Here is a 15,539-nt window from a genome sequence, read left to right as displayed (position 1 = left end):
AGATGGAGGGAAATTCTTTCAGAGGAGAGCCAGAACTATCTTCCAGCTCCCAGGCACCCCATGCCTACGGAGCGCTTTGAAAGTGACTGGGTGAAGAGGAAAGTAATGTGTCAGGGCACTTGGTTGTATTTAATTTTAAACCCCTGATTGGTTTACTGGAAAGTTTCCAATGTTTGGAACAATGGAAGTATTTGCATCTATTTTTGCACTTGACATTTCATGAAATCTAAATATAGATCAATTATTTGCGATGAAAATTTAGTATGCAAATGCTAAGGGCTATCAATATAAAACACTTACAGGATTTCAGACACAGGAAGAAAGTAAAGTATGCCCTTCAGATGCAAGGGGTTAAAAAAGATAAAATTAGTGATATTAATTTCACTTGTTTCTTGTTCTTAAAATGTGGCTACAAGACAGTTTTCCCCCTTTGGCTTGTTGAGATAGGGTCCCTGTAATCTAGGCTGGTGTGAAATTTGCTTTGTTGACCAACCTGGCCTCTTGGGGCAGCCTCCAGCTAAGGCCAAATCTGTAATACAGATTACAGGTGTGAGTCACCACACCTGACTCAGGAAGTTTCAAATTATCCATGTAGCTAATGCTAGCTACTTTTTTTTTTTTTCTCATGTAGCCCAGGCTGACTTCCAGTTCATTTTGTAGCTAAGGATGAGTTTGAATGCCTAATGCCCCTGCCTCCAGCTCTCCAGTGATGGATTACAGGCATGTGCCACGGAGCCTGGTTTACACAGTCCTGGAGATCAATCCTAAGGATTCATGCCTGCTAAGCAAGCCCTCTCCCACCTGAGACACCTTTGTAGCTCTTTTCTGATTGTCTGTCTGTCTGTCTGTCTGTCTGTTTGAGGCAGAATCTTGCTATGCAGCCCAGGTTGGTTCAAAGTTGGAATCCTGTCTCAGCCTCCCGAGTACTGAGAGTGTAAGCCGTGTGTCACCAGACCCAGCTCACTGGGTTTCTTTAGACGATGCTGGGCTAGAGCGAGCAGTCGGCCTGCTATGGCTGAGAAAAACAAGCAGGTTGTTCAGTGGTGAGTGTGGCCCAGGGCAGTGTGTGACAGGCAGGAGGTGGCAGGCAGTAAAGGACTTGTTCTGGTCGGGGTCTCTTGTGTCTTTTACCCCTTTCTGGGGCTAGAGTAACCTGAATCCAAGCCTGGACGTGGCATCGCCATGGGAAATCCCTGCCTTCCTGCTAGACATGTCTCCTAGGTAACCCTTGGGGTCCATAAGCCCTTGTTCATTCATCCCGTGTGGCAAGAGAAGTTACAATATCCATAACACAAAAAAGTGGGAAGTCACTTCCTTGGCTCACAGGGAAATTCTGAAGTGATCTGTCAGTGGGGTCTCTCACGGGAAGATGCGGGTCCATCTGGGCACAGCTGAAGATGTCTGTGTCTCATGGAAGAGGAGACCTTTATAATGGGGGCTCTAGAGACCAATGCACTGGAACCTGCCACAAGGAAGGAAGAACTGGACCAAGGGCAGGCCATCCACACTCCTGTGCCACCACGCCCACACTCCTGTGCCACCATGCCCACAGACAGCAGCAGGCCCGGCCTGACCCAGGCTGGTCCCTTCCTCTTCTCTCCACACTGTCTATTCTGTTGTCCTCTTCATTTAAATTTTTTGTTGTTGTTGTTGTTATTTGTTTGCTTGTTTGTTTTCAAGGCAGGATTCTCTATGTGGCCCTGGCTGTCCTGGAACTTGCTCTGTAGACCAGGCTAGCTCAGATTCAGAGATCCACCTGCCTCTGCCTGAGTACTAGGATTGAAGGTACATATACCACTACACTGGCTCCAATGCAATCACTTTTTAATCTGCGATTTTCCTTCTCCACATAACACAAAATGGGACGAGAAACAAATTATTACAGTTTGTTTTCAGCTGTAAGATGTTCAAAAAAACAGGGCTTTGTGGATTGAGGTAAAAAAGTAAGGAGAGATAGGATCTAAGGGACCCGAAAGGGGAAAGAAAGGAGTTTTCACTTTCAGCCAGGACGCTTTCTTCTTTACCGCACAGCTAAATAAGTGAACCATCACAGCATGAAGGAAAGGGTAGAGCTCTTCGCTGTGGCATGGGGGGGGGGGGCTGTAATCGAAAGTTGAATTATTACCTCTATTCCCAAGGCTGGAAACCCCCATGAAGTAACTGTGGTGGGAACCTCAGCCAAACTTAAAAGAGAACTAACTGCTTTTTAAGAGTGTAAATGTATTCCCTTCTGAAACAGGAAACGCTAGCTTTTAGAAGAGAGGAAGCAGAACCATCTGGGACAATCCCTGCGTGTGGGTGGTGGACAGTAACCCGAGCGGGTCTGGTAGCGGTCTTACAAGTCTCAGGACCCATAACAGCTTTCTCCTTTAAGGTAACTTCCCTAAGAGCATGCCGTCTGCTCCCTCAAACGTAAATGCTACTCCATTCGCTCTTATTGTAAGAAAAAAGGCTGTCATGGAACTACGCCAGAAACATTGCACATCAGATTGTCCCAGATGATCAATGCCCACGCTGTGGCTCACTTTATGTATGGGCATTCTGCTCACCCGTCTTTAAACACCGCTTACAGAGTCCAACATGTGCTCAGCACAAAAGGGGGGTGGTGGTGTCCTATCCTCGAACCCCTTAATTTGTACAGAGAGGACACTACACATGTGTTGGTTTGAATGGAGGTGTCCCCGGTACTCTCGGGCGTTTGAACACTTGGTCCCTAATTGATGGCGCCAATAGCTGGAGAGTATGGCCTTGTTGGATGAAGCGTGTCATTGGAGGTAGGCTTTGCGCCGTCTGACTTTGCTCTCTCTGCTTGTTGGTGCCTGTGGTTCAAGATGGGAGCCCTTGGCTTCCAGCTCCTGCCACTGTTGTCTCGCTCTGCCATTAAGGACTCTAGCCTTCTGGAACCACAAGCCCAAATAAATGCTTCTACAAGTTGCCTTGGTCATGGTGTTTTATCCCAGCAATAGAAAAGAACTACTACACCACATGACCACCCCCTCTTAAAAAAAGATAGAGAAAATTGCAGGCACTGATGACATAAGAATAGTAAATAACAAAAAAAAAAAAAAATGCAAGTCACTCTCTTCTTTTGGGGAGCCCATGCACATCCCCACAAGAAGGAACATTCCTGAGCACACTCAATTGGAGAATCTATTGCCAAGCATGCTCAGTTGATGGTCATACATTTCCGAAAGACAGCAGACACATGGCGGCATGCTTGGCTTGCAGTCGTGAAGTATGTTTAAAATGTTAAAACAGCAGGCGGAAGTGCATCTGGGCATTTCGGCTTGCACGTTAGCTGGAAATAAAGGACACTTTGGAGGTGCCATGGCAAGGGTGTTTGTGCTGGACGTGCCTGCCTCACTCACAGGAGAGACTCCAGTTTAAGGTGCAGGCAGTGAAGGCAGGGAACTCATCACAGCGTAACCAAGAGATAACGCTCAAAGGGCGGCACTTCAGTGAGACGGCAATGGACATCAAGTGGAGGAGGAAATTATCCCATCTCAAAGGCCATGCCGTACAGGAGAAGGTGACCGGCAGGAACCTTTAACTGGAATCAGTGGGGAGGATGGGGCACAGTCAATATGGAGTGGTGAGGACTTGACTTAAATCAGTGGTGACAGACCCTGAAGATTAATGGCAACAACCACGTAGAGTGGGGGCACTTAGAGAGAGGACAGGACATGGACTGCGGGATTTCATCGAAGGTATCCGAATGCATAGGACCAATGTCAGCCAAGGTAGGGGACTTGTGGCCGGGCTCCCCTCTCTGCCTCATGACTGCCAGGGATGCAGGCATGTGCCAGGATGCTGTTAGCCTCCGTCTACACCAGACTTCTGGCTTGTACGTCATACTCCACTATCTTCTGCCAAGTCCTGAAAGTGCTTAGGAAGCTCTGCTGAGGCCTTCATAACCCTGCCTAACAGAAGCCTTCAGCAAGCTCCAGACTAGGTTGATCAAGAGCTGTACCCAGAGAGAAAGCTGGTGTCCTTCCTACCTATGTATACCATTCATTGTAAGGGTCTCAGCATAGCATCCGATACGTGTGTGTGTGTGTGTGTGTGTGTGTGTGTGTGTGTGTGTGTATGAGAGAGAGAGAGGGAGAGACAGACAGACAGACAGAGAGAGAGAGAGAACTCATGTGTGTAAAGGCCAGAGGTTGACATTTGGTCTCCCTCTGCCACTGTCCACCTTGTCTTTTGAGACAAGGTCAGCTAAAGGCCACCCCCCCCCCCCGTCTCTATCTCACCAGTACTGGGTCAGGACTGCCAGGTGTGGCCTTCCCCTTGGGTGCTAGGGATCTGAACTTGGGTCTTTGGGTTTACCTTCCCAGCCCTTCTATACTATGTATCTTCATAAGAAACGAACAACATTTGGGAGAAAGACCTGGGACACAGGTCAGCATATTTAGTCACTTTCCCTTGTCAGAGCAGGGGAGAGTTCAGCTCCATATATTATATAGGGAGTAACAGCAAAGGAAAAAGGGGAGATTCTGTAAGTCAGGAATTACAGAAATAAACTTTCTAGTTTGACTATACTGGCTGAGACGGTGACTCAGTTAAGGGTCTGCCATGTAAACCTAAGGACCTGAGTTCGGATCCTCAGCACCCAGGTAAAAGCTGGGCATGGTGGAGGGGTGGAGACAGGCAGATGACGGAAGGTTGTTGGCCAGCTAGGAACTGATGAGCTCCACGCTCACTAAGAGACGCTGTCGCACAAACTAAGACGGAGCATGCCTCAGGAAGACACCCAGCGCCAACCTCCGGCTTACGCTGGCACTGCTCTCCCCTCCCCCTCACTCACTTCAGTTTATACAAGGCAAATGAGGGGAGGGGGGGACTATCAGACAAGCGTCCTGCATTTAAAGGACCCCAGAAAGTGAACGGTCACTATTTCAGCATCTATACAAAACCAGGTTCTAATTTCCTAAGGACCGACTCCCGTACTGCTTTGCACATCACCGCGCCAGCAGCCCGTCTGCCCATCTTGTGTCGGCGTGACGGATCAAATGTCCATCTGCTTGGTGACTTGCTCTGCAGCCTTCATTTGTCAAGCACATGCAAATCTACTGGTTCTGAGACTTACACAGTTTGCTGGTGTTTTCTCTTAACTAAACTTAGCTGCTTAGTTTTCTAAGTTGTTCAAGTCACTTAGCACATTAGCTTAGATGTCCACACAATGTGAGACTGCCTGGACATACAATTAGAGGGCTGGATGGCAGGCAAGGGATGATATATCTATTTTCTTCTGAGTTATCTACAAAGGGAGAAATGAACTGAGAAAAGACAGACAAAAAGCCACTTAATGGGCTGTGGTGCACACCTTTGATCCCAGTACTTGGGAGGAAGAGGCAGGCAGATCTCTGAGTTCAAGGCCAGCTTGGTGGCCTACAGAGTGAGTTCCAGGACAGCCAGAGTCAAACAGAGAAACTATCTCAAAAAACCAGCAAAATAAAACAACAACAACAACAACAAGCCACTTTACAGCTTTGAGAAACAAGAAAGGTCCAACTTAGAGTCTTTTAATGTTAAGGCCAAGAAATAATCTTAAAATACATACATACATACACACACACACATATATATATATTTAAAAAAAACCCCAAGCTATGAATAGGGTTGCATGTTAGTTCCAGCACCATCGAGGCAAAGACAGGTCTCTGTGAGTTCAAGGCCAGCTTGGTCTATATAGTGAGTTCCAGGACAGCCAGGGCTACATAGCGAAACTCTGTCTCAAAAATCCAAAGCAAACAGCTAGTAGTACTACTAGCAGAGACACTTCAATTTCCTGCTATCAGAAAGTAAGACTGGAGAGACGAAAGGAACTCAGTGTGAGCAGAGACTCTGGGGAAAAGCAAAACCCCCACAGGAGAAAGGGAAGAGAAGACAGTAAGAACCAAAGCCAGCAGGCTGTGGGAGTGCACGGCACTTACCCCAGAGGCAGAGGCAGGTGAGTATTGAGTTTGAGGCCAGCCTGGTCTAAATAGAGAGTTCTAAGCCAGCGAGGGCTACCCAGTGAGACTCTGATTCAAAAAACCAAACAAATAAAATGAAACAAACAACAAAAAACAACATAAGCTAACCTGGAGGCTGAGGCAGGGGGATCATGAGTTTGAGGCACAGTCTGGACTATGTCGTGAGAAGAAGGAAGGGAGGGTGGAAAGAAGGATCAACCTAAGAGAACTCCGACCTTTGGATGGTCTAAAGCAGGAATGTGCTATGACACCCCACACTCCCCACAAATTTAAAAATCTTTTAAATTTTAGACCAGTACATAGGGGGAAAGCCATAACTACAGACTGAACAGTAACAATCCGCGGTTTCTACAGCAGACTAGATGGTTTCTGTGTTGTGTGTGAAAATAGACAGGAAAATTCCTATCACTTTTCTCACCTCTTAAATAATTAGGGATTTTTTTTTTTTGCCCAAGAAAACAGAAAGATAGAGATGAATGTGTCCTCATATATGAATGAATCATTGATGATTGATTCCTAAAATTGTGACATTACTGAGTCTCTAAGTGCTAATATATGCACTTTACCAACTTTCTATTTAACTAACTCTCAGAGTAACGCGCATCGAGTAGCGGCTTCTCGGGCAGCTCAGGGCAGCTCAGGTCCACGTCATAGACCAGCTGGACGCATTCAGTGTTGCAGATTCCCAGAGGTCCACTCCACCCCACTTCACACCCTAGTGTTTCCTCCATTCTAAACATTTTACAGGCACGTTTTTCCAGTGCTGGACAAACTTTGGGGGTTTTGCTTTTGTTTGTTCATTTGTTTATTTGTTTGAGACAGGGTCTCACTATGTATCCCATCTGGCTGGCCTTTAACTCATAAATGTCCCCCTGCCTCTACCTCCTAGGTGCTGGGATTAAAGGTGTGTGCCTTTCAGACAGACCTGGTTATTTTTTTAAAACAATATAAACAGGTGATTTACCAATAAAAGGACATGCATAGAGATCAAAGCTCCCAAAAGCGACAGTAATGTTGATTTTACTGCATTTTCTCATCATTTCCAAGTATCCCAACTATATGCCTTACTATTATATTCCTGCTTTGCTGTTTTTTTTTTTAAGTATGCAACTATGTCACTAAACCAAAAACCACAAATGCCCAAGTGCAGATCCCAACCTATCTGTGTTCTGGTCATGTGACTACTCAGTCGCCATGTGGCACTGTGCATGCTTCTTCCTACTGTACCCACATACGTCAAACGGGGACAATGGATCCCCTCATTGTGCTATGAAAGAAACACAAGAGTTAGGAGAGAGAGGGAGAACACTAGGCACAAAGTAAGCGTGACAATGAGAAGGAAATTATGGTTAAAAGCAACTGGTCGGGAACATTTCAAACTGAAATGGGCGCGGGGTGCATCAGAGGATCGGGGCCTCTGTACATATCAGGTGGCTGCCTAGAAAAGTGAACTCTTAAACTGGGCAAAAGAAAATGGCAGAGGGGCTAGAGAGATGGCTTGGCTGTTAAAAGTACTGGCTGTTCTCCCAGAGAACCTCAGTTTGACTCCCAGCTCCTACACGGAGGCACCCACTGTCTCTAACTCTAGTTCAAGGGGATTCAATGTCTTCTTCTGGCCTCTGTAGGCATCAGGCACATACTTGGTGCACAGACATACCTGTAGGCAAAATACCCATGTATGTAAAATAATAATAATAATAAATAATTAATAATTAATAAAAACTTCAATGAGGCAAAGACGCTGTCTTTAGACCTGGCACCAAGGCATGTACAGCCACCAGCATCTTCACACATGACCCACGGACTTCACCCCTGGAGATCATTCTAGCAATCAGTCACAGTCAGCTTAGCAGTGCACAGCTTCATGCTAGGAGAGCTTTTCTGCACTAATGGCCTTTACTTCAGGTAACCTGTAGAATTTCCTTCATTCCCAGCATCTCCTTCCCTTTAAAGTCATGTACAGCGTGAATGTCTTTGGACCACCCTTTCACAACTAACTGACACTATTTCCACAAGTTTCAATCGCCAGGTGTCATGCAAAGTTCTTTTGTTTTTATAGTTTCTAAGTTTAAACTGATCATCATAATGAGTACTATGCAATGATTGTGTATGATAATTTTAAATCTTTATTCTGAGCTAATTTTAGACATAAGGAAATTGTAAAAAAAAAAAATGATACAAAGAAGGTCCTTATCCCCCTTCCTTTCTTCCTTTAATGTCAACATCTTTATAACTGTCTTACAATTATCAAGAGCAGGGAATGAACAATGGCACCACATCACTAACTAAACTTCAGACCAGATTTGTCACTAATGTCCTTTTTCTAGGATTTGGTCCAGGGCTCATGTGACATTTAGCTGTTTCTCAGTGTGTAACAACCCTTCCTCACAGGATACAAACGTTTCTTTGCCCCCTGTCTGTTCCCCCCCATTGGCCACGGAAGGCCACATGGCCTCCTTTGCTACAGATTCCCGCAGTCTGGAGATGACCTGCTGCACTAACTGAACGTCAGCTACTGCCAAGTGCCGACCACAGGTCTGTCACCTTGTCCCTTGTCCCTGGGCTCTGCACTGGCTGTTCTGAGTGACTACTGCTGGTCAGGATGGCGACACAGAAGGGAAACACGACTAACAGAGACCGTATTTTAACCAGTCCCACGATAATCGTCTGAAACGTCAATCACAGGGCCTCGACCTTCTCAAGCTTTCTTCCCTGCTTCTTCCCCAAGACCCTCAGACTCCTTGTCTCAAACTGCCGAACACTTCGCCTCCTGTTCCAATCGTCTTTTGTCAGGGAGGCCTCAGTATGCAAGTTAGGGTCAGACCTCTGCGGTCGCCCTTCCTTCCTATTGCTTCTTATAAGTGGTTGTATACAGCATTGTATACATGCCCGAATCCTTGTTTTCTTCTTTAAAAAGATATGCCCTTTCTTACCGAAGTATTACGTAATTGGAGACACTGTCTACTCCACGGCACACCGCAGATATCAAACAAGCAACAGCCATTATTCTGGTCCCCATCCATCTGCCTTGCTCCTATATCATTCCAGCCACCGACAGGTGCAGATGCAAGGTCAGAGTGGGCAACCACGCCCAGAGGGAGATAGATGAGGCTCTGTCCAGACCTTCATTACTCAGCTCTCTATGCATTAAAACCATGAGTTGGGAAGCTGGGGCCACAAAAAGAAAACGAAGCTGTGGATCTAAGGCAGAACAGGAAACAGGGAAATGACAGGAATCTTTCACTTCATCTAAAAAGAAATATACTCAGTTCCTTAAAAACACTAAACTTGGAGCTTTTTTAAATATTTAAAAGGCTACTTTTGTCTCGAATACAAAAGTCAGTTAAGTTTAATATAATATAGTATCTGCAAATGACAAAAATGTCCTTCCAATCCCCTTTTTACACTCCTGGGCAGATCTCCTGTGTTAAACAGGTCTAGTTAACCTCTAGTTCAAACTGGCAAACCACATGTCCCGGAATGTCCCCTACAACCGGTCATTTGAGTCAGAGCCCATTAAAATACCAGGAAGTCCAATGCAATGTCATACCTTGCCCACATGGCTCTTCTAATATTCACAGGCAGAACTCATCCCTCGAAGCAGGACCCTCCAACTAGACCCGGGACAGTGTCACTCAGATCTGCTCCCTCCCCTCTCCTCTCGGGGTATCAGTGACAAGACAGGAACAGCAGTCAAACTACTGCCCAAGAGTGCCCTGTTACTGAATCCACTAGTTGTTTGGAATGCCGCTCACTGCTACTCTCCTGCGTGTTTCTATTCCTTAACAATAGCCACGCTGTTTCCCAACTTGGAAAATTAACATGGACATCGGCATTGCCCCTGCGGTCATGTTCTGTTCTGGGTGGCCAACCGAAGGCCGCGCATAGAGCTGCCTTTGTTGGGAGGAAAATGCTCTCTCTGAAGCTCACACGGACACTGAAGTTGTTGTGTGCTGTACACTGTTCCTGGCTCAGACACATGCAAATGACAGCAGACTCCCTGACAGGGGTGTGGAGGACACAGAAAAGTGGGCCAGTCTAGCCAGTGAGGTTACAGAACTCGAACACTCCCTGTGTTTGCATCTGTTATTTCTGGTTCATTATATGCATGGGTGTTTGGCCTGCATGTACAGACATACATGCACTGCGTATGTGCCCGGTGCCCTCGGAGACCAGAAGAGGGTATTGGAGTTAGAGATGGTTGTGAGCCACCAAGGGGGTGCTGGGAATCGAACCTGAGGCCTCAGCAAGAACAGTCAGGACTTAACCACTGAGCCATCACTCCAACCCTGTGTTCTGAGTTTTGGCATAAGATTCTTTGGAACTTACCTAATATTTTAAATTAATTAGTTTTCAGACTCATGTTCTTTTCTTTCCTTTAGAATTACTTAAAAGTAAAATAGGTGGGTCTGGAGAGACGGCTCAGTGGTTAAGAGCACTGGCTGATCTTCCAAAGGGCCTGGGTTCAATTCCCAGCACCCACATGGCAGCTCACAGCAGTCTGTAACTCCAGTTCCAGGGGATCCAATACCCTCATACGTGCATCCATGCAGACAAAACATGAATGCACATAAAATAAAAAATAAATCATAAAAAAATAAGTGAACAGCCTTGGCATGTGTTAATTATATACTAATATAATTAGCTTGGCAGTGGATTTCATAAAAAGTGATATCCTAAGACAAGCGAGTCTGGTTATAGATATTTGTTGAGGCACTGTGCTTTCCCAGGCTAGAAAAGAAAAAAAGAGCAAATAATAACTACTATTATATCTGATATTTTTTCTTCTAAAAAAGGGAGAGAAATATTCAGAAGGGAAACAGCTCAAACTCTTTGTAGCTCAAACTCAGTTTCCAAAAGGAATGAAAGCGGATACCTTAACAAACACCTCGCTTATAGCTTAATAGAGGAAAATGCACAGTAAGTTTAACCCAGCCAATAAGAGTCCACTAAGGGCAGGAACAAGCTGGAGACGTGGGCAGCAGACCAGCAGGAACCAGTACAGTAGGTCCGACTCTCATTAACTGCTTATCAGGGGCTGAGGCCTTGGCTCAGTGCATCAAACATTTCTTTGGCAAGTGTGAGGACTGGAGTTCACATTCCCAGAACCCACTAAAAGCTATGGCAGTGCCCCCCCCCCCTCTCCCGCAGTCTCAGCACTTGGGAGGCAGACACAGGGGCAAGTTGGCTAATAAGTCAGAATTGGCAAGCTCTGGGATCAGCAAGAGAACCTGCCTCTGTCCATACAATGGAGCGGTCCAGGGAGTCACGTAACACCAACCTCAGACCTCCATATGCATACATGTGTGTTCTCACATGCATGTCAACACACAGCCTCCATATGCATATATACATACATATGTGCGCCCACTCACATGTGAACGTGAAGTACACAAAATAAACAGCTTTTAAAATCTCTGATGGATGGAAGTCAAAAGCTGTTTCTCCCCTGCCTTTCAGACACTGAAGTGCCTCCCATTAGCACCGGAAGTCCAGCAGATTCCAGTGCTGTTCGTGTGAGCTGCAGTTTTGATTCCATGCTCCCGGGCTTGCTGACAAGGCAGGAAATGAGGACCCACGGTAGCTCTCTCCAGCATGGGGAAGTCAGTCAGATGGAGGCGGCCGCTGGAACTGACCCTTATTTGGTGCACATACGCGATGCTGTAACATCTGGGGCCGCTCATATCAAATGTGAAGCGGTGCTTACGAAACGTGGCACATCTGTTTCAAATACCAGACGGCCTAAGCAGAATGCATTTTAAAAACGTTTTCATGTGTCGAATTACCAGAAGATTAAGCTTAAGTTCAGAAACAGCGTTACTCAAGATTCCTCCTCACTCTGGCACTCTTTTCAGCAACAATAAAACGCACAGTTTCTCAGTGCTTTTAATGGACTGCTGTGTTTATACGATTTCTGTCTAGTTTCTGTTTCCTTCACTGTGGTCTTACTCAGGGTCTGACAGATGCTTTGAACACAGTGTGCAGGGGTTTTCCTGACCTCTGGATCAGTTTTTTAATGTTGTAAGGAAATCATAGCGTCATTGTCTTAACAATACAAAAATTGATTAACAGCTCCCTAAAATGATGGAATTGCTTGATAAAAGGGCAGCAGGTGTACTATCTTAGGTTTAAGGAGCTGAGTTTGGGAATCACCGTCTTCAGTCTGGACATGTCATTTTAGACTTCTGGCACTCTCTCCCGCAGGAGTGAGTCATCTGTCTTCTATAAACCTAAAACAGGATTTCTGTTACGTCATGCTGGTTTCTAATAAATGGAAACATTATAGTTTCCATTTCCAGTTTGCTTTTCACTAGCTGAGCTGAAGAAAATATCCTTGGTATTAACATTAGGTGAGGGAGTCAGTATGTATTTCTGAAACTTATTGAATGGAGAGTTAACATTACACTTAAATGACTTGCATTAATCTCTTCAAATTTGAAAACTACGTTGGGAGTTTTAGGGGTCAGTCATAGAGCCTACAGATGCACTGGGCAATTTTTGAAGTCTACATGGACAGAATCATGTGGTAGCATTACTAGAGGTTCAAACGGATCACATGCTGTTAGCTTTCACCGTCAACTTGACACAACCTAGTGTGACCTGGTAAGGGGGAACCCCCACTGAAGAACTGCACCTGTCAGACTGGCCTGTGGGCCTATCTGTGTCGATCGTCTTGGAAACTGAGTGATGTGCCCCAGTCCACTGTGGGCAGAACTATTCCTCAAGCAGGTAGTCTTGGGGGTGTATGAAAAAGTTAGCAAGGAGCAAGCCAGTGAGCAGCATTCTTCCATGGTCTCTGCTTCAGGTCCTGCTTGAGTTCCTGCCCTGGCTCCCCTCAGTGATGGAGTGTGACCTGTAAGCAGAAATAAACCCCTTCCCTCCCAGGATGCTTCTGGTCATGGTGTTTTATCGCAAGAACAGAAAACTCACTAGGCCACACAGTTTTTAAGAGATGGAAATTAGATTCATTTCCTGGGATATTCCTTAAATTCAAGGGGACACTGACTAGGTGAACCTGGAATGTAAAACAGAAAATAGCCCAATTTGAGAAATGACAACAAAAAAATGCAGTAGTTCTAAAAGGACAGAATCTGTAGTTTAGGAGGCTGGAGGGATGTCTCAGCGGTTAAGAGAACAAAATGGCTCTTCTAGAGGACCTGAGTTCACATCTCAGCTCTCATACTGGGGGCTCAGGACCACCTGTAACTCCAGCTCCTGGTGGCCTGATGCTGCTGGCCTCTGAGGGCACTTGCACTCACATACACATGCCCCACACAGACATACATGAAAAAACACAATTAAAAATAATAAAGATATTTTGAAAAACAAACTATAGTTTAATCTTTTTTCATTTTACTTGAAGAAAAGAGCAATGAGATACAATTCGCAGTGAACAGAAAACCGTTAGGGAAACTTAGAGACGCTGCCATAAAGCAAAATCACGGCATCTGTTGTCTTCAGCTGTTTCAGAGCGAGCATCATGGCAGCCAGTATATACTAAACATGGAATGCGTGTACTAACTAGGTCCTCCTTCCCGAACGGCAGTTACTAAGCACATATGACGACTGAGCATTTGGCATGTGACTGGTTCAGTTTGAACTCTTAATAATAATAAAAAATAAAATCTCATTTAATGCTGATTAGGTAGCAAAATAATCTTTTATGTTTTGAATTACATTAATATATTGCTTAAATTATTTTCAGTTATTTTTATTTTTAAATGTGGCTACTAGAGATGTAAAACTATGGGTACAGTTTATATTATTCCTGGATAAGCTAGGCCAGGGCAGTCAGTTCTATAAAATTAGAAGAAATGATCATTATATAATATGAATATTAAGATGTCACTTTTTTAAATAAATAAGTGAGGGCTCAGTCATATTGGCACATGCCTATATTCTCAGTACTTGAAAGGCTGAGGCAAGAGGACAGTCACAAGTTAAACCAACCTGAGCTCCACAGCAGAAGACCATGTCAAAAAAAGAAATCACAAAGCTATGCGGACTTAAGGGACTCAGAACAGGAGACGAAGGACGAAGTCCAGGTCCAAAGCACTAAACTCTACAGAGAGCAGAGGATCCGGGAGTGAGGGATGTTCTGAAAGAAAGAACCCTGTCATGTGACACCACAGACTGTCAGGGGAGAACAAGGCAGAGCCAGTCCTAAAGACCTCTCCCACCCCCCACATCTGCAGACATCATTTATGTAAGGCAAAAGTTCTACAAGAAGGGATTTGGTTACAAAGTCTGTAAGAATGCCAGGATTGTGACATACGTTTGAACGTGAGCGAACATTTGTTGAACTGCTGTAAAAGGGTGGCGCTTTCCAGGAAACTGGATTACTGAGAGGAAGGAGTGGGGGACACTTGCCAACCCTTAGGCTGGGCTTTCCTTAGGTGCAGGAAAGCAAGTGCGAAAGTTTCAACACACAAGCAGCCCCCCTCGCAGCTCGCCACCCTTTCACATCTATTGCATTTACACTGTGATTTCTGAGGGAAAGCGGACACGGCCATACCCACATGAGGGTCGGGGGCACAGCTCTTCCACTGCTAGGTCGACACAGAAGAACAGCCGCCCTACAGACCACCTTGTCATTCTCAGGGAGGAAGAGGAGGGACCCTTGTTCATTCTTTGCTCCTGCAATCATCTAAGTGATCTGCAAATACAGACCTTGCTTTGTAGATCAGGCTGGTCTTGAATTCACGGAGATCTGCCTGCCTCTAACTCCCAAGTGCTGGGATTAAAGATGTGTGTGTGCTGCTACCACCCCTAGCCTAAAGTTCTCTTAAAAAAAAAAAAAAACAAAGAAACCTGGATTTGAGCTCCTTCTGTTTCTATAAGTGACACATTTAAAACTGATTCAGAAAACTTAAGAGGAACAGAAAGAGGTGATGACTTTGTCTTTATAGTCCTTAAGAGAAAACATACAAATGTCTGCAGAAAAAAGCGTGCGCGCGCACACGCACGCGTGTGTACACACACACACACACACACACACACACACACACACACACACGGCTTTAAAATTCAAACAGAAATAGATGCAAGTGCACAGGTATGGGGAAAGTATTTCAGACCTGAAATTGAAAGCAAAATAAAGTTAGATGAAGGTCACCTGTTAGCAAATAACATGTGCCTAATGTGCATATCCTTTTGTGTACTATGTGAAGGAGGAGGATGAACTGACTGGACCCAGGAAGGTCTTCCTGAGCCTGTGGGTCTTGGGATTGCACTGCCCAGAATCACCAGACAAAGGCATTTCTAGGAAAAGTCACCTATAGACAGCTGCTTCCCATGGGAGTGAGCTACTGTGCATATAGCACTCTAGTTTCCAAGTACTTTCACATTCCAGTCACAGTCCTCCCTGTGTAGACAGGAAGGCAGAGACACTGACATGAGATAAAAGGGAAACTCTAGGAAGCAAGAAAGCTACATGAGTCAAGGAGGGAAATTCCTGTTTCTTCACAAGGATTGCTGGCTATAAAATGCTCCTGACACACTCCTGGGGTCCAGCCTGCTCACTGCTCTCTGCAAAGACCATCGAAGCCGAGGAGGAGCAGCAGC

At 45.3% G+C, this 15,539-nt stretch overlaps 1 protein-coding gene across 1 annotated transcript in view; it reads right to left on the bottom strand.

Moving 5' to 3' along the window:
• Positions 1–15,516, bottom strand: part of Art3 (ADP-ribosyltransferase 3 (inactive)) — a 60,974-nt gene extending 45,458 nt beyond the window's left edge. Inside the window, exon 1 of the mRNA XM_059274778.1 lies at positions 15,472–15,516. Within this exon, the coding sequence (XP_059130761.1) occupies positions 15,472–15,516 (45 nt within the window). The remainder of the gene's footprint in view (positions 1–15,471) is intronic.
• Between the last annotated feature and the right edge of the window lie 23 nt (positions 15,517–15,539).

The sequence above is a fragment of the Peromyscus eremicus genome, chromosome 10, assembly GCF_949786415.1.
Source record: "Peromyscus eremicus chromosome 10, PerEre_H2_v1, whole genome shotgun sequence".
Taxonomy (NCBI): domain Eukaryota; kingdom Metazoa; phylum Chordata; class Mammalia; order Rodentia; family Cricetidae; genus Peromyscus; species Peromyscus eremicus.
Note: the sequence above shows the minus strand (reverse complement) of the source record. Positions and strands in the feature narration are given on the sequence as shown.